At 37.9% G+C, this 19,602-nt stretch overlaps 2 protein-coding genes across 2 annotated transcripts in view; one reads left to right on the forward strand and one right to left on the reverse strand.

Annotated features, from left to right (window-relative positions):
- Positions 1-19,602, reverse strand: part of rpl15 (ribosomal protein L15) — a 224,637-nt gene that overhangs the window by 116,998 nt on the left and 88,037 nt on the right. The gene's annotated exons all lie outside the window — the stretch shown is intronic.
- Positions 5,037-16,315, forward strand: LOC108900260 (protein lin-28 homolog A-like). The gene is made up of 4 exons (XM_051078875.1): positions 5,037-5,046; positions 6,197-6,351; positions 10,304-10,482; positions 15,989-16,315. Exons 1-4 carry the CDS (start codon positions 5,037-5,039, stop codon positions 16,215-16,217), a joined length of 573 nt encoding a protein of 190 aa, XP_050934832.1. The 3' UTR covers positions 16,218-16,315.

A 19,602-nucleotide genomic window follows, 5' to 3' on the forward strand; every position in this document is an offset into this window, starting at 1 on the left:
TTAACATTAATGTCTTTGCCTCATGAGTAGAAATACATTAATTGTATTATTAATTAGTTCACTCTTTATACTGTATGTCTCTTTAAGAAACATACATAATAGTGTGTGAGTTATGACAGAAAATGTAAACAGTGTTTACAATGTAGCCTCTGCTCTACAGAAACAGAAATGTAAAAAGCAACATTGTGTAGCTTTAGGGGAGTTATATGCTGGATGATGACAGTTTACTCCTCCTCCTTGTTTTTCCTCCACTTTGGATAGATCCAAACTACTGGTCTCCCCTTGCTTCCGGTCTTTATGCTAAGCTAAGCTAACACTGTCTCAATTCCAACTCCACATTCAACACACTGACATAAGGTTGATATTGATCTTCTCAGCTCTTAGAAAGAAAGCAGATCAGCATAAAATATAAAGTCTTTACCTAAACTAAACCAGATATGTGTACAATATTGATATTCTGTCTGACATGTTGAAGAGAAATTGGATTGAGGTAGCATCATGTTGCCCTGAAGGGTGTTTTGCTAATGCAGAGTAGTTGCTGATTAGATTTTCCAGCTGAAACAGTTCAATTGTCCAGCTGCTTGGAGATACACACACAAGCTACAGTGGCATTGATCACCTCTCATACATGTTGTTTCTTCTTCTTATTCCTTTTAAAAATGTAATTCCTGACAGTTGCTCTGGTGTATTTTAGTTAAACTGGTAAACTGAACGACCCCTAAAGCCATTGACTTCTTCCAGGTTATGTTTCATTAACTCAGAAAATGTCATTAATTATAAAGGAAAGGATTGCCCCTGCAGACAGTCACGAATTATATACTTTTCTGTTGCACATTAAAGAAATTAGAGCTTGATATCTGTTATTGCTAAGCTGCAAACTTTCCTTTACCATGAATCCCATTGGATCTGATCCAATGGGATTCATGGTAAAATATGAACAAAAGCCCACAGATAATATTTTAAAGCATAAAATACATGATTGGAAATATTTTCAGCTTGAATGCTCTTAGTAAGAGCTAAATCTTTAATGTATCTGAGTTTCTGCTGGTGAGTTTCAACAACCATTCACATAATAAAGAAATGAATAATAGCTTGTTTTAACTGACAGTGCTGTTTGTATGGTGATTATACCAACATTTGTTACATTACATGATGCATGCCTTTGGATTTGTTTGTTGATGTTACTGGTCTCAGAGAATGCAAGCATAAGGTGACATCTAGTGGGAGTGAGAAAATAGTACATTTATCATCTGCATGCTTGTGGATGTGGCTGCTAGTCCCTGTGCATCCCCTGGTCATCCAGCAGTTTTTAAGAGTATTATCCCTGAATGGACTGCATGTCCTCATCTCACCTGAAGATGGTGTCTGTGTATCTGGAATAGAATAAATGACAAAAGACACTGAAGGCAGACACCACTGTCACATTCTGTTTTGTTCTGGATGTTTTTAACCAAAGAAATATCTCTTGGCAAAAGGATCATTTTCAATTTATATATATATATATATATGCAAATAAATATAAGTATATTTATTTGCATATTAAAATATAAGTATATTTATTTGCATATTGGATTAATCATTAATACAGACACAGTGTGAAGGTCTGAGGGTGTGAGAGCAGATGTAGTCATGCTTGATGGATGTTCTTTTGATGTCTTGACGTGCACTGAACAGTCAACAGTTCAGTGCTTGATAAACACTGTATGAGAACCCTGGTAACATATGAAAATATTAATTTTTACCGTAATAGTTGGTGACTTTAGCTGTATGATGTAAAGGAAATATTACCCAACACTCTTTTCCAATTAGTAGACTCCATGCTTTAATAAATCTATATTTCATATAATTTCTATACAGTACAAATATGTCATTTCTGTTGCAGGTTTTTCTAAATATGAGATGAACTGACTGATTGAAAATGTCAGCCTGGGGATGTGATGATACTGGGTGATTTCAAGGTACTCAATAAGATTACTTAACATACTATTCGTGGATCACCAAATCTTTTAGAGGAACTTTGCGACTGTAAATATTTTATTGTTGGACATGGAACTGATGGCCTGTTACAGAGGGAAGCCTTTGCTTTGTTAAAGGAGCTGTTCCTGGTGCTGAAACAGTCTTCCACCCTTTTCACCAGTTTCTAAACACCTCTGGTCTATTGTATCTGTGCTAATTAGGCATCAAGGCCCTTTGATTCATGTCATTTTAAGAACAACCTTTTAACCATATACTTTACAGCTCTTTTCTTCACTGGCATTGTCTAGTGGAAGTATCAAAAATGACCCTGTGGTGGACAGTAGTGCAGGCTCCTACAGATCTGACCAGGTGAGTGAGCTTGAACCAAAAAAAAAAGAAGAAAAAAAAAGACTGCACCAGCTTTTGTCAGAATTGTTCGACTGTACGTCATCAGAACAATTTTAATTCTCACACACTGTAGCTTTAAAAAAACAACAGTGTCCACCATGCTGACATCTAGTGAAAATGACTCTGTTTTCTGTTTCACTCAACAGTGAAGTCAACCAGTCTCCAAAAAATCTTGTTATATTCCTTTAACAGTGAAGGCTGTCATTGTTGCCTGCAGGCTGTGCTACCTAGAGGCCTGTTGTGAGAGGGATATCTGTCACAACATGGCAGTGGGTTATAGATTTGTTATTGATCAGGTTTATTGATTGATATCCCTCTGGAGGAAGGGTGAAAGGTGAGCTGACAGGCTTCCCATTCAACTGCTGTTTATTTTCCCCCTCTGTTAAGGAAAAGGGCTGAGGCATTCCCAGAGTGTGTTTTAAACCACATATCATTACACACACACACACACACAACATAAATACTGTAGAGTCTTGGTGGAAGTTTAAAATGTACTAGAACTCACTCTCTCTGTCTTTTTCTGAGACATCACTGTGAAAGACCAGCGTGTGTGTGTGTGGATTCAGTGATGCTGAATGAGCACGTGCCAAGGCTTTGTTCCCACAAGCTCCTCTGAGTGATCCGGGTCACCACAGGGTGGCCCTTCTATTTTCATTGTGATTTTAGGGCCTCTGGCTCGGCTGTTGCATGAATGAAGGAGGTCATTTGGTTTTAATCAGGCAACACCACACACTTACACACACACACACACACACACACATATATATATACTCACGCTAAATGTGTAGAGATATCAAACTATAATCGCTCAGAGGAGGTTGGGAAAAATGCTGGCCTTAGCTCACTGTCTCTGCATGTATGTGATGCCTGTGTGTGTGTGTGTGTGTGTGTGTGTGTGTGTGTTATTACAGGAAGCTCCATGACTCAGCTGTAACGAGAGTGGGTCCGGTCCCATACAGCAGCTTCAAAGTGACTAATTGCCTATTAATGAGCCGACTGAATGAACTGACTTTTTACAGTTTGTAACAGGTGAATGTGAAGCAAACAGATTAGTGTCACCCACCCACGGCTAAAAGAAGAGTTTAAATTTCACCTTTTCGCTTGTATAACAATCACAAACAATTCGACACAGATCCTTTTAGACCAAACTTATGTCTAGTGTTTCCACTGAGATGACAGGTTGGTGACAAAGCTATGTTTAAAAATGTACTATATATAATGATATCAGATGATCAGATATCCATTTAATCAAACACCTTAATTCAAATCAAGGTGTTTAGTATATTAGCCTTGATTTGTCCAAAACTGAATCCCCATTTTATAAAAAACTCTTAATTTCAAAAGCTCTCATTTACTGACTTCATGAGTATTCCCTTAATTTGTGTACTACAGATTTGGAGTTGTTGGTTAAGGAGGTTATGAAATAGAATGAAATTAAAGGAATTTTATGGTATAAAGTAAGGGATGGCATCTATGTTATTATTGTTATTTTTTACCCATTAAGTCTGTAAAGTCCTTAAAACATGCAGATATCCATTAAAATGTATCAATAAATAATCCACTTAAAGTCCCATTAAAACACAACAATTAAGTCATTTTTAATGAGTGAATAGTGTCATTTTAAGGTATAAAATGAGGAGTTTCACTTTCAGTTTAATAGTGATATTATATTCAAAGACCACAGCTCAAGTTTAACAGCATAATAATTCTCTTCTATGTAATCTTTTAAATAGAACTTATATCTAACTTTAAAACAAAGTAACATGTTTCAAATGAATTTGACCTCTGTGGTCAAACTCTTGTAGTTACCTCAGTGTTTATTTATTTATTCATTTTGACTCTATATCTCTGAATGGTAAAAATGCCTGTTAAGCTGACACTTGATTCTGTTAAATCATTTTACATTTACCACAATACATTTTAATGAATTGTATCTGTTTAATGAAAGGGTGACTTTTTTTAGTCCAAATGTCCAGAACCAACTTCAACCTCTAAATGTCCTTGTGCTTTTGAGCAAATTGATTTATTTTACTTGTTAAAATGAAAAGTTAAAATGAGCAGAATGTACAGATCTGACAAAATGTTAACACAATAATGACACGTGATTTGAAATATTGCTTCGAGATGGAGCTAGATTAGATTCGGGGAAATAATGGCATGGAAAGTCTTTCATTTGAACAGGAGCTAAATGCCTTGCACTTGGGTTTTTGTTGTGTGTGTGTGTGTGTGTGGAGGAGGGTGATAGTGGGCGGGGTGATATACCGCTGGGCCCTTGGGTGCAAAGTCCTGATTGGTCAGATGGTCAACTCTTTTGGCTTCCTATCTTATTGGACATGTTTGATTTATCTGCGATTGGAAGTCACGTGGACTTGACCGAAAAGGTGGAGGCCTTTGTGTGCGTGTGTGTGTGTGTGTGTGTGTGTGTGTGTGTGTGTATGAGTGTGTGTGGTGGGGATTACTAGAGGTAGGAGGGTCAGGGGGCTTCTGCATATTGTGCAAGAAGAGAACAAGGAAACACATTTTCTCCTGGTGGACTACTACTACTACTACTACACACACACACACACACACAGGGGGAACGTGCACGGATTTCCAGGATGCAGTTAAAACATCTCATCTAATATTTTGTGGGCTGGAGCTGTTGCTGTGGGAGGCTGTGGAAAGCTCTCACCATGGCAGAAGGTATGAGAAGAAGAGCCTCTTTGAAGATGCTCTGAAAGGAACTGGTTCAATAGAGAGGAAGAGAAAAAAAAGAGGCCTGGCTCTTCTTTCTCCTGCATTGTCTTCTTCTTCCTTTTGTGGGGTTGTCTATTCAGAAAAAAAAAAAAAAAACCGCAGAGGTGCTGCCATGACTTGGTGTCAGGGAGAAGGGATGGTTGTGTTGATGTGACTGTAGAGTGGAGGTGTAGAGGAGGACAGCGGCTCAGGGCGCTTTAAAGCCGGGGGATCGCTGCAGAGAGCGGCGGGATGGGCTCTGCTTCCAATCAGACTGTCACAGGTAGAACAGAAGCGACCATTTACTGAGAAATCACACTTTTGTTTTGAGTCTAAATGTTGTCATCAGATAAGACTCTCATTTTATTTGGAAGGCCTGCTGGTAGTGGAAGTATAGGCTGTATACACAATTTACTTCATTTGTTATGTCAGTGTATATGCATTAATAACATATGAATTAATCCATTTATCCAGTTCAATGAGAGCATTCGATTTAATGAAAGCAGCATCATACATAGTGAACAACGTGGATTTATCACTGTGATCGTTTATGGCTGAAACTATTAGGCTCCTTAATGAGTGGATGTCATCATGTTCTGACAGTGGGCATTATTCTTCTGACAGAGAAAGTACCCGCAGTAAATAATGGCCAAAATCTCGAATGAAAATAGTCAATGAAGTCATTTTTTAAGGGAAAAAAAAGAGACAGAAACTGACTTGTTCACGCTCCTCAAGAGTCAATATTTGCTGTTTTCTTAGTTTTGTATGGTATCGGACTGAATGTTTTGGGGTTTGTCTGATGATCAGACAAAACAAGACATTTAATAAGTCAGTTTGTGTTCCGGGAAGTTGCAACGGGCGTTGTCACAGTTAATGGAGAAAATCATTTAAAGATGAGTGCGTTAGAAAATCGCAGCTGCAGCCCTTTATCGACTGTATGATCTGTGTTTCCCAGGCTGAGTATCTGATAATATTTAGTCAGATATGAACAGTATTCCAGTGCAGGCCTGTGCTTTTATTATTGTTATTATTTTCATCGCATTGTGTCAGACGCGCCCAACAGAAAAAAAAAAAAAAAAAAAAAACTGGGCCCTTCACATCCCTGTGTCTCGTGCAGGAGGCTGTGCTCAGAGCGAGGAGGAGGAAGCTGGTCTGTCCCGGGGCAGCGGGGTCTGCAAGTGGTTCAACGTTCGGATGGGCTTCGGCTTCCTGTCCATGAGCAGCAGGGACGGAGCTTCTCTGGAGCAGCCGCTGGACGTGTTCGTCCATCAGGTGAGGCTTTTCAATGATGCGACCCTGTCAAACATCCTTTAGGCTGAAAATCAGACCTTAAACGTCGCAGTTTGATTTTAAATCAGGAACATAGATGTGGAAACTCTGACATGCAGCAGATGATTAAACATGATTACTGATTACTGATTACTAAGTGTTGTCTTAATATTTCCTGCAAATCTTCCCAAGATGGTTTCTTTCACACTGAAGACTTTCTTCCATATTAGCTGAATCAAATCAGTCACATACATACAACTTTACCTCATCTTCACTAATATGCAGGCAGACATTTGTTTTGCAGAGCAATGTTAGGCTTAACACGATACATTCATTCTGCTAATGCTGCAGTTAACACACAATCGTGTGAATTTGTGGCTGTCACTGTTTAACTGATGCAGTAGACACACGAAAGAAAAATGTTCATCATCCAAACCCTGACAAGGTTTAAAGCTCGAAATGTTTTAGAATTATTCAACATCTATTTATTACATTTTTTAAATGGGAAACGTTACATATTAGAATGACTTGACATGAATTAATTCTCATTTTACATATGATGTTTTTACACACTGAACAAATACAGACATGTTATGTCTGTTCACACTGTATGTTAATATAACATTTCTATTCAAACTTGTGAAATGTGAAAAAAAAACCCAAAAAACATATATTTCCATGCATATGTCTAGAAACCTGAATTGAGCTTTTTCTGCAAGCGCATTCATTTCCTGGGTTTCGACCATGCGTTTGGTCTTTTACCATCACAACATTTCCTTTTCAGCTGAGATCAGAATGGGATCTCTGCATTAGGCTGCATTATACTGAGGTTTCCAGGTTAGTCTCTTAAGAACTGACCAAAAGCTGTTTAGAAAGATGTGACAGTAAGCTGCTCCTGTTTGTTAGGGTTAGGGTTAGGGTTAGCTTGTAAGGCAGCTCGTTGGAGGAATGTAGGACAGTTGATGTGTTTTTTTTTTTTTTGGTGTGTATGTGTGTCTGTAAAATTACCTGTAGATTAACACATCTTTAAGTTAACCGTGCTCCAGCCAGTGCTGTCACTCTCCCACTCACTTCACCACACACACTGATATTTGCTGTGGAACTTTAAATGTGTGTGTATGGGGGGGGGGGGTTAAGGGCTCAAACATTTCTTTTTAAAAGGGGTTAAAGGCTAAAGCAGAGATAACAAGGCTCACTCCTCTCCCCATCCAGCCATGCTTCCTGTTATAAAGTCATTAAAGCATCAGGGAGCCCACCCAGCCCTGGGCTCCAGTCCTGCCTCCCATGTGGAACCTTTTGGTGAAGACCTCTTCTCAGGTTTCTCTGCCCTGGTGCTGCTGTAAATCACCTGATGAAAGAGAGAGAATAAAGGCTCTTTACATGGCTTGTTTTGGGCTTTAGGGAGACACAGGTGTCAGATGGGTATGCAGAAGGCTGATAAAAGAGGCTGTGTTCTGTATTGTTAATGACCAATTCAGTAGTGTTAGAAATTGATTTAGAAGCAAATGTGACCAAATAACATCACATCAGGCAGACTGCTTGTTTTGAGTGTCCTCTGTTTGGCCAGTCAGTCATTTTCCATGCATGATAGATGTCTTTAATGTTATGGTAAAAGTTCATTTTATTATTTATTTTTCTAATATTAATCTAATTATTTAAAGGAGCTACTCTTAAGATGTTTTATGAATACAGCCCCTGGTATGCTATCACTGCATAAAGTGGCAATGACGCTGAAAGAAAATCAACTGAGTGTGTCTCCATGACGCTGGTATGTGCAGTCAGATTTGTTAAGATGTTTTTTTTTTTAATTGAATTGTTTCTGGGTTTTCTATTCTGTTTTTTGAGAGAACCATTCTACTGCTGCTGTTTACAGAAACACCACATCAGAAAACTAAAATCAAACTTTTCACTTCATTTTATTTAGTATTATTTGTAGCTGAAAACATGGCATGCGTGTTTCATGGAGCTTAAAGGGATAACAACTTCTACCAGAGTTTTATATACTTTGGATATTTCAAGGGAAAAAAAAAGGTGAAATCAATGTACAAAGCACAGCTGATTTTGGTGCAGCCAAAATCCCTCCCTGTACTTCCATCAGTCAGAAAGCTTTAACTGACAGATCAATAGAACTGTACAGTTTCTCAGGATCCATACATTCTTGCCACATCTTAGCTATTTCAGGAAGAATGCTATGTCCTAAAAATGCACTTTATATGACCACCATCCACCCAAACCACCTCCCATCAACTCTGCTGCCCCTTAAAAAATCTAGTGCTTCATTCATCCAAAGAATACGTTTCCTCCGGATATAATCCAGCCAGTGATTATGCTTCCTACAAAACATATTTGCTGCTGCAGTTTAGTTGTATGAAATGTAACTTCTGTTTGCCAGGAATCCCCTCCTTTTCCCCTCTGTCATTTCCCAGCATCCTCCAGTGCAGTGGTCAGCTTGAGACTTGACCAGATAGACTGATTGACAGTGACTGATAGATTCTGTGGCTGCATCTTGATGGTGGTGCTGATGTATCAGGGATGGGGGGTGTGGGGCGCAAGTGGAGGAGGGGTGTACAAAAGCACTGAAGTTTTAACATCAGTGCTGAGGGCTCCCTGACACAGTGGTTACATGTTTCTTCATCTTTTGTCCCAAAATAATTGCATTTATGTTGTCAGACACTCTTATCCACAACTTGACTTGCTGTAAGATGTCAAAGACAGTGAAACAGCTAACAGAAAGAAGCTGTGATGGGCTATCATTTGCTACAAAAATGCCCAAGTCTGGTCATCTGCAGTTTTCAGCCTTTCTGGGTCTATAGAGCATGTTCATTAAAGTCTGTCTCTGGCTTCACTCTGGCTCTGCGCTCATAATGACTGAAATTCTGATGATACAGTTCATTTGAGTTTTGATGATGTCAGAGAAATATATTCACCATTTTGCTGCTTTTTCTTTTGATATAATGTGTATGCTTGATGATGTAATTCTGAGGACGGACAACAGCTGATTAACTGTCCTCTCTGTCACTTCTTAATGTCCACTCATGATTTTCAAACTCCAGAGTTTCTGAAAATAACTGAGGTAAAACACAAACTATACAGTTTGAAAAAACTGACAAAAAAATTGAGTTTTTATGTTTGGTTGAGGTGGAAAAGTTGGTGTATCAATAAAAACAAAATACAACAAAGTGCAATGAAAAAAGACTTAAAGAAGAAATCACAACCTACACTAATCGTGTGAGTTGACTATTTAAGTGAAGCTTCCCCTGGAGAAACAAAAAAGAGGCAGACAGGAACATGAGGAGACTGTAACCTTCCTCACAGCAATACATGACACAAACAGAAATGACAGTTCCAGCACATTTTCCACGTTGTTTTACATTGTTTAAGATTTGACTGGAGTGCCTTCAGGTATGTCACCTTGTTGTGTGCTCTTCCACTTCCTTCCTTCAAGTGTGTTCATGGCAGCTGAATGGAGAATTAGTGTTTATCTGGAAGCTCCTGCCTTCTACTGTTCACTGGATGGAAACATTAGTTCATACTTTCCTTTTTCACTTTTCTGCTGATTTTGTTGTATCTCTGACGTTGTGGCTGAACCCGTTATTTGAGGCAAGATGTTAAACTCACCTTGAAAAAGACACAGTGTGGTCAAAACACTGCTGAGTGAGGTCAACCTTTTTTCAGTCTAATCTATGACACCCAGTATAAATGAGCTTTTGATCATATCATGATCTTCATCAGCAGATGAGAGGTTTTTGACTGCTCAGAAAAAATGTTTCATTTGAGCGACTATAATTTCATGACAACTGGACTCAACTCAATCTGCCCTGTGCTGGTTAATGACAGTGTACTGTACAGTTTGTCTCTGATATCACCATCCTGGCATTCTGTGGTAACTGCTTAATAACCAATAATAATATAATGATATAATAACAATGGCCTTTTTTCTCTTTTTAATTCACAGAGTAAACTGCACATGGAGGGCTTCCGCAGCCTCAGAGAAGGCGAAGCTGTGGAGTTCACCTTTAAGAAATCATCTAAAGGACTGGAGTCTGTCAGGGTGACTGGGCCCAATGGGGCTCCATGTCTGGGAAGTGAGAGAAGACCAAAGAGTGCCCAGAAACGACGCTCCAAGGGGGACAGGTGAGTCCAGGTTAGACCAGTTTAGCATGGAGACAGGGGAAAACAACCAGCATGACTCTGACCACAGTGAAAAAATGCACCTGACGACTCTCTTTAAGTTCACTAATTTATACATTTGGTCGTGTTTGTTAGACACCTACTCAAACAGATATGGAACTGTTTCTGTGTAAACAGCAGTACATCTGTGGGCATAAGCACTTCTGTGAAGCATCTCTGTCCTGATTTTAAAAATACAGCTGCCAGCAGTTCTAATGCTCACTAATTAACATGCTGTACACTGTTTGTTTAGTCTGTATGTAAACAGAAATGTCAAAATGATCATTTTATGGTTTTAGGGTGAGCTGTGTGCTCAAACTGTTTCTTGACAAACAACAGTTTTTTCATCCACCTGACACTTCTGAGTGTCCTGCTACAGTGTGGCTTAACAAATCAGTGATGTGCACAGGTTTAGCTTTAGTTGGTGGAAATGTTACTGGCCAGACTTAGGAGTTACAGACAGTGTTTCCACTTTGGAAGGACGCAGGCTAACAGAGAAGAAGAGTGGTGTTAAGCCTCTCATCTCACCCTCACAGAGAAAGCAAATAATCTTATTTCTAAAAATTTAGAAAAGTTTAGAAAATATTTAAAACAAGTTGATTTGACTCATAAACAAGTTTAACAGATTTTTCCATTGTTTGAGGAAATACACAAATGCACTTGAAGTGCTGGATCAATAGACTGTTTGATCTCTTCAGGCCTCTCCAACCCCCAGAGCTCCATTTTTTTGGTTTCTGTGCTGACCACAGTGCAGCTTCATCTGTTTGTCACTTTATTCCAAAACAAAACCAGCAATGAATAAATCTGTAAATGCATGCAACTACAAGAAACTGCAATTTATTTGCAATTGCTCTATTTGCCTTTGAAGCTTGTTTAGGCAAATTCAGATCCAGTGAGGCTATTAATTTGATTGCTAATTTGAGAGATCTGACCATATTAATCATGGATGGCAGTGATAAAATGAATTCCACATCCTCCTGTCTGGATTTGATTGTGTTCAGATGTTCAGACTTTCTTCTTTCTTCTTCTTCGCAAACATGAATGTCAGGAGAATAACAGAGTATGATTTGTAGGTTGTACACCACTGAGATCTGACTGACTTATTATTGTGACAGGGTTTTATTAAGTTCAGCTTCATTAATCATGGCGGCTATTGGGCAGTGATAAAAATAATCTGACAGCTTCCTGCCCTTAAATACCCACTGCAGGTTTGATTGCATTCACATGTTCTCTTCCCTTAAACATAAATGTTGTGCTCAGAAGAGGAAAGGATCCTATCCGTTTAATTGATAGCAGATGTGGGTGCAACAATGGGATGTGGTGTGGTGCAAATGAGGTGGAGGGAAGGGTGGGAGGAAGGGCAGTGAGAGGGAGCGGGGGTCAGGGTTCAAAGGTTACAGGCGTACTGAAACAAAGGAGCTCCTTCTGCCACCCTCGTGGCTGAGCTGATCAATACTGAACACTGATGGGAGGAGGGGGCTGGGAGGAGGAAGAGGAGAGGAAGGAAGTGGTGGTTAGCTGTGAGACGATCCAGGGCAGAGCCTGGGTTTCATCATTCTGTATCTCACAGGAGGCATTCTGCTGCTGTGCAGAATAAAGATGGTGACAGTCTTTATTTTTCTTCCTTTGAACAAATGAAAAATAAACAGTGAATGAATCCTGCTGAAATGTATTTCCAGATATATCATAACATTCTACAACATAGAGCTGCACTGTCCAAAAACACATCAGTGAGCTACAACATTGACTGGCTGCCATGTTCCTTCACTACCATGGACACACATACTGTGGGTTATTTTTATTTAATCCCACATGCACTATTCAGATTCAGATTTCTTTATTGTCATTCAGACATTACACTGAAGATGCACTGCAGTATGAAATTATGTTGCATCATCAAACACAGTCAGTAGAATATACACACACACACATATATGTGTGTGTGTGTGTGTGTGTATAGGACTAGAAATAGAAATACACCCATAGTAAAGATGTGTGGGAATAAAGTGCCAGTGTATGTATTGTATGTATTGTATTATAGGTTTTGCTGTCATAGATATTCATGAGAGCCTCACATTTATATTACCCCACGAAAAAAAAAAAAAAAATTTGTGGAGCCATCCATCCATCCATTAGCTATACTGACTTTGAGGGTTGTGGGTGGGGTCTATCCAGCTGACACTGGGCGAGAGGTGGGGTACACACGTCTTTTATGAAAATGAAACTATATAACTGTGAGGTGGTTTTAAAGATTACGTCTTCAGTGTGATTTGTTGACCAGATAAACTCACATCTGTTCATGTACAGCTGATTAAGAAATAGGAAGAAACATGAATCTTGCTTTAGATAAATAATCTATCACAGCAAGCATCAGAACTTGACTTATACTGGATTTTTGTGGATCAGACTTTAGTGAGCATCTAAACAAGTGAGGGCCTTCACTCAGTCCTTTTATAAATCAGTGCAGCCAAGTCAAACGTTATTTTTAAAAGTTGATTATTTGCCTGTGAAAACAGGCTCAGTCGGATTCAGATCTCCATAAACTTTCAATTAAAATCAAAACATGCAAATTATTATAATTATATTATGGTAGATTTAGTTTTGTTGCATGTCTTAGTATCAAAGTGTAATCATAGTACTTCAGAAGTCTTAAAAAGTGTGACAGGCAATGTTGATTTTACTGCTCCTCTCTCCGTTCATTTACTCGTTCAACCACAGATGGAGAGCAAAAGGAACCAGCAGAAAACCAGATTGTCCGTTTACAACAAATCAATACTTTTGGCCTCACTGTTTAAGTAGCCACGGTCCCTTTATGTCACACTACACGATGCTTGAGCCTCACTCGCCTTAATTATCCTGCCCTAATGAATTCACCAACAGGATTTCACTTAGCCACTGATCATTAGCTTTCTCAGCATAGATTTACTGATGAAACACCCGTTTACCTACAAGATCAACAAACAGTAGCAGAGGTGTAGTGTTTTAATCATCATGTTCTGTGAGGTTTGTTATTTATGCTTTAACCTGTGCATTGTAAAATTAGGGCTGGATTATGATGTAATGTAATGAAAGTGGATCATAGTGACTTTCAGTAGAAGGCTGTTTTAAAGTGTCTTAAACTGGTCTGTTAAAGTAACATATTCTGAGCAAACTGCTGTTCAAATGAGAAGAGGCAATCAGTTTTAATACATGGAGCTGTATTGAAGTGTCTCCATAAACCATATCAGTGAGAAAACATTCAAACAATGTCAGAACCCTGGAACAGGCTTCAGCAATGGTGTTAAACACACCTGTGTTTTTCCTGCTATGACATGTCAGTGTGTTTTGTGAAGAAAGCCAATGTGAAACAATGGAACACACTTCTTTGTGTTGCAATAATTTTACATCTGATTGTACATACATTTTCATTTGCATTCTGTTTGCTTTCCATTTCCTGCAAAGCAAACAGAATGCAAGTAAACTCAGGAGCATACATCAATATATTAAAGTAATTAGCCTCAATGTAAAACGTGTGGACAACAAAAATGGACAAAGAATACAATATATGACACTGAGAAAAGGGAAACACACTTTTAAGGCAATTGCATATTAAAACCATAGGTATGCATCACAACAAAACGATGTTTAAGAAGACAAATTTGTGAAATTTGAATATAACACCCAACTCAAACGCCTTGTTCAAGGACAAAAATTCTAAAGATTCTAAAACATTTCTCTCTGACTCTCCCTCACTTTTCATCCACATCTTGTCTGTGCAGCTTAACATTCTGAATCTCCTGCAATCTGAGGGAAGAAATAGCAAGGAAATCCATCCACTGTTATGTTCGCTAATTCTCTGTGTGTTGGTCGGCCTTTCCAGCATACACCTCTGCAAATAAACAACACTCTTTGTATTATATGATAATGACTCTGACTGGAAATCTTGATAAATGTATTGTGCTGCGGGTAGTTTTCATCTTTCATGGGTGAGAGTCTGCCTAGGGTTATGCTGTATGTTGATATGATCCCAGGCAGTGTGGGTAATGGTACAAATACCTGACTGTTCTGTTTTGTTTCCAGTGATTCTGACTTAAATTTAAAGAGAGCTAGGTGATATTTCTATCTCCTCTCTTCTCTCTGGATAAAAATATCCACTGGTCAGTGACTGTTCTCTCATGGTGTTTGGAGTGGCAAAAGCAATTTAGTCTATAGAGCTGGCTTTTTTGAACACTACACACAAAAATAAAAGGTCCAAATGTAAAGAGAGCTCTAATACTCTGCTTTGAATAGAAATTAGTGATATGATTTCTAATTTATTTTTTTTTTAAACCTGCATAAACATTATTCTGCACAGTGACACAGTCACAGTAACATCCAAGTGAAGGAAGAATAAAGAGGGAACTGATTAAACTCCACCTTTTAATCGTGATTGGTATGGAAGAGGAGCATGTTTTAAGGAGGGTGTTGTCAATTCAGCATAATGCATAACAAGAAATTACATAATCTCATGGTTAAATCCCCTCACAGCTGCCAAACACTTGGACAGTTAACGTAGATGCATGGTGACAGATAGGTTAAGTGACTCCACTCAAAGCTGAGAGTATGCTGCCCTCTGGTGTCTGGTGGTAGAAATTACTTCACTGCACATGGGATTTATTGAGAAAATTCTAATTTCAGAAAAGTAAAATAAATAAAAGTAAAAAAATAAATAAATAAAAAAAATAAAATAAATAATAAAAAAAAAATAAATAAATAAAATCAACCATTTGTAAAATCTATAAAATACACTTGAATATTTACAATGATAATAATAATAATAAAATCTACAATTTACAGTTTATCAAGTAACCAAAGATACTGGTAAACATAATACATGAAGGAATGTAGCAGGGATTGTTGGCTTGTCTAGTATATATATTTCCTGGTAGCCATCACATCCAAATGTCTTCATCCACTTAGCTAACCAGTTAGGTTAATTACTAATTAGCTAGATAATAGTTCAATTTAATTTTTTGAAATACTTATTATTTTTTTCATCAAAAGAAACAACTATGAAATATAAAGTATGTCATGCACAAACAAACATCTCTAAAGCACACCAGGCAAAACTCAACAAAGTCACATCTTCTGAATGTAGCCAAGTTATACTACTTTTTTCCACTTTTCCTCTCATTATAAATGAAAGTCTGGGGAAAGTCTGAAAAATATCAAAACCAAGAGGCTACAGCATTTAACTAAATATATTGGTACTGGCTCTCAAAAACCCATAGGCCTATCAGTCAAACCCTGATGTCGGGACTCTGAATAGAGGAGTGGGTTTGAATTCATTTAGATATCCTAGCAAGACTGATAACACGCAAATGTTAAAGTTGTTCATGTCAGTACAGTGTTGTACAGTGAATGTTCTTTTCATTTTCCTGAAAGTATTGAATCCATTATGCTTAATACTACTGCCACAATGAGATCATTTCCTCTTCACTTGTCAATTTAGATGCTACAACTGTGGAGGACCTGGCCACCATGCCAAAGAATGCCAGCTGCCCCCTCAGCCCAAAAAGTGTCATTTTTGCCAGAGTGTGTCCCACATGGTGGCCAACTGTCCAGTCAAAGCACAGCAGCAGCAGCAGCAGCAGCAGCAGCAGCATTCCTCTCCAGGCTCTCAGGGAACAGCTACCTCACCGAGGGATGAGGAAGAGGAGCTCAGCCAGGCTGCCCTCTGAAAACTCAGAGTGAATCATTCAGGGAATATGTGAGATTTTTCACTGGAACACTGCTTATAGGAAGAGCTACCTCAGGTTTTATTTATAGCAAAGAGAGACATCGCTGTAATACTGATGTGATATGACTGGTTATTTTTCTTTTTGTGTTATTTTCTGACTTAGGTAAGTGTCTTAGCTTTGGAATGAAACAATCAGACTTACTGCTGACTCAGCCATGTAGTAGCCACAGATATCAAGTCCCTGTTTGGACTGATCTGACACGATGTATGCCTCTGTCAACTGATGAGCACCACAGTGGGTTCTTTCTAATAGCTAACCAAGGTACACAATCCAATATGTGAATGTTAAGAGGGAAAACATATACTGAGCTGCCAAATACTTAAATGAAAGTGGGAAAAATATTTTCAGGTTTTATGGTAAAAAATGAATGTCACAACACAAGTGCCATAACCTCCACTTTCCAGTGGGGTTGATAAGAGCTGCTTTCAAATGCCATATTCCATTAGAAACAATGTTATCCCACCACACACATACCAATGAGAATAATTCCTCTAGTGGTGAAATGTATGTCTTAATACCAAGTTGCTATTTCAGAATTTAAACTTATATGCAAGACTAGTATTGATTGTATGGCAGGCATTGTCTGCAAAACAGTATTCATCCAAATGGAATGTTACACAGATATATCAGGGATTTTTCACATAAACAGTACTTTCTGTGTTATTGTACTTGAAAGCTGCAGGTGAAGTGGAAAGAAGGAGCTGAGACATAGTAGTTTCTTGTTTTTGTTCTTGGCCTCTGCCTTTACTAGTTTTGCTGAAGGCTAGATGTATATAGATATCTTTTTTACATTGACTATTTATTCAGAATTGCTCCCCCTCCCTGAAGAGCAGACAAAAATCTCAGAGCTTTAGTTGTTACAATCTGTGCTGTGATTCAGAAATATCTTTGAAATATCTCAATACCAATACATGTAAAGTAAGCTTTGGCTTTTTTTGCACACATGTTGTGCAGTATGTCCTAATGTTTTTGACTAATTCTGACAGTTCTATTACTGTGTAATTGTTTAAAGACAGTGTAATTAATCTACAACTTTAGTGTATTGTCACTGCACACAAAACAAAACAAAACAAAACAAAACAAAACAAAACAAAACAAAACAAAACAAAACAAAAAACACCCCACAACATTTGAATGTGAAATATATTACTTTTCTTTATAACTGTATATGTAAACTTGCTTTCACAGTGATATCAACCTTATAGTTAGCATCTTCATTGTGAACTCAGGGAGAACTTTTCTTACATAGTTTCTTGTAGGATGTGTCTAAATGCTTAAGTTATTAACTGTCTTGGGTTGCTACAAGACCCAGGCACTGATTGCCAAATGATTCATGCACTATCTGTATGTTTTTATCTGATAGACCAAATACAACAGCAAGTGCTTTGGCAACCTTATATGACTTAAAGGAACCACCCATTCACAACACTATGTATCTTTCAGCATGATATGCATTGCATTTCTTGGTAGAGATTGTATTTTCTTGTTGAAATTTCATGTGTGCATAAGTGGATAAGTTGCCATAATGTAGCCTAAACATGTAGCCACCTAGCCTACATCATGGCAACTGATTAGCTTTAGCCACAGAGCTATCTAGCTAGATAAACCTAGGCTACAGCATTGTTTCAGTTTTGGGAATCCATACCTCAGTGTGTATACTTAAAAAGATAGTCTCTTCATTTATCTAGAGGACTGAAGGAATAGCTTAACATTTCTGGGTCCACCTAATTTTTAAGTTTGCTTATTTCCCCAGAAGTGAGAATAACATTAATGTAAATCTCAGTGAGTTACAGAGCAGGAGACAACCTAATGCTAATGCTAGAGTTTCGCTAGCCTGGCTCTGTCCAAACTGGGAAAAACATACCTCTGAACTCCTCAACAACTCATTAATGATAGGGGTTTCCTTGTGTATTTAATATGTACACAAACTAAGAAAAATATGTTATATGTTATAAGTATATTCCTTTTTTCAGGTTGTATTGTTGCTGGAAGACATTCAAGGAAATGTAGGTAATATTTGAAATCTGCTGAGGAAACTTTAGCTCACTAGAAAAGTCAGTTCAAATGTTTCATCACAAAATAATCCCCAGAATGCACTGAATATCATATTGACTATATACATACAAGTGTACAAACAACCAAGAGTACAATGAAATTCTATAGGAAAGACTTAAGTCATCCAAATGAAAATTTCTTAATCATTTGCACTGACATATTTACTTTTCACTGTCCTGCTCTGATGGACCAAAACTGGTCAGTCAGAGATGACACTGCAGCTAACCATTAACATTTCCCTTAAGTCAAAAGAAGCTTGGCACTATATTTAAAAGGTCACCATGATGATGTTTTACTGTACATATTCAGTGTCTTTTTCACAGTATTAATATAATGTTCATGATGAGTCTGCATGATAATGAGTAGAATAATAGATTAGTTTTTTCATTAAGGGACTGATAATTGAGACTACTGATAGCAGAGCACAAAGGATCAGTATTGATCATCATTAAGGATCATTAAGTTTCTATTATGTACTTGGGTTCACCATAATGCTCACTATGCTGCAGTACAATGGAGTCTAATCTACCATTTATAATAGTCTAATCTAAGCAAAGTCCCAGTGATTTGTCTTGTTTCTTGTTGTTTCGTTGTATGTGTGACCAAGACAGAAATTGTCTGGTCAAAAACCTATACCAGTCTACCTCATGTGTGATTTGGTTTCAGACAGCTTGAGAACAGCATGTCCAAAAACCAGTTTTGTAAGTATTGTACATTTTTTATTTATTTAGTTGTCTCTTCAAATATTTATTACTTTGTTCATACAGTTCATTTTCAGTGTGATATGTGCCACCTCAAAAAACTTTTGAATTGTTATGCTTATTGTTGCTGCCAATATAATGATAGATATTATACTTTAGACCAAAGTGATGCTTTTGAATGAAGCCTGGACTTCTCTCCAGGAGAAAGAGAAATACAAAATAATGGACAAATACACAACTAGGAAATTTTCTGCTTTCAAACAAACACCCATGTCTTGACAGAGCAGACACACCCACAATTTTTGTCCTTCTGGAGATGTTAACTGCAGGCAAAGAGCGTCTGGACTAAACTTGTTCTTGTTGACTTTCTGGGTTTAAGTTGAATTAAGTTGAATCATTACTCTGTGGGTTGTGCTGAATTCATACTGTAGCCTTATTTAACCCAGTAAATACATTTGTGATTGCATATGGATCATTGCCTCACTTGATTTTTTTTTTGCTGATTTTCTTTTCAGCCAGCAACTGAAATAAATTGTGCTGCAAAATATTGGCAAATTAAAGATCAAAAG

This window comes from Lates calcarifer, linkage group LG3, assembly GCF_001640805.2.
Source record: "Lates calcarifer isolate ASB-BC8 linkage group LG3, TLL_Latcal_v3, whole genome shotgun sequence".
NCBI lineage: Eukaryota > Metazoa > Chordata > Actinopteri > Centropomidae > Lates > Lates calcarifer.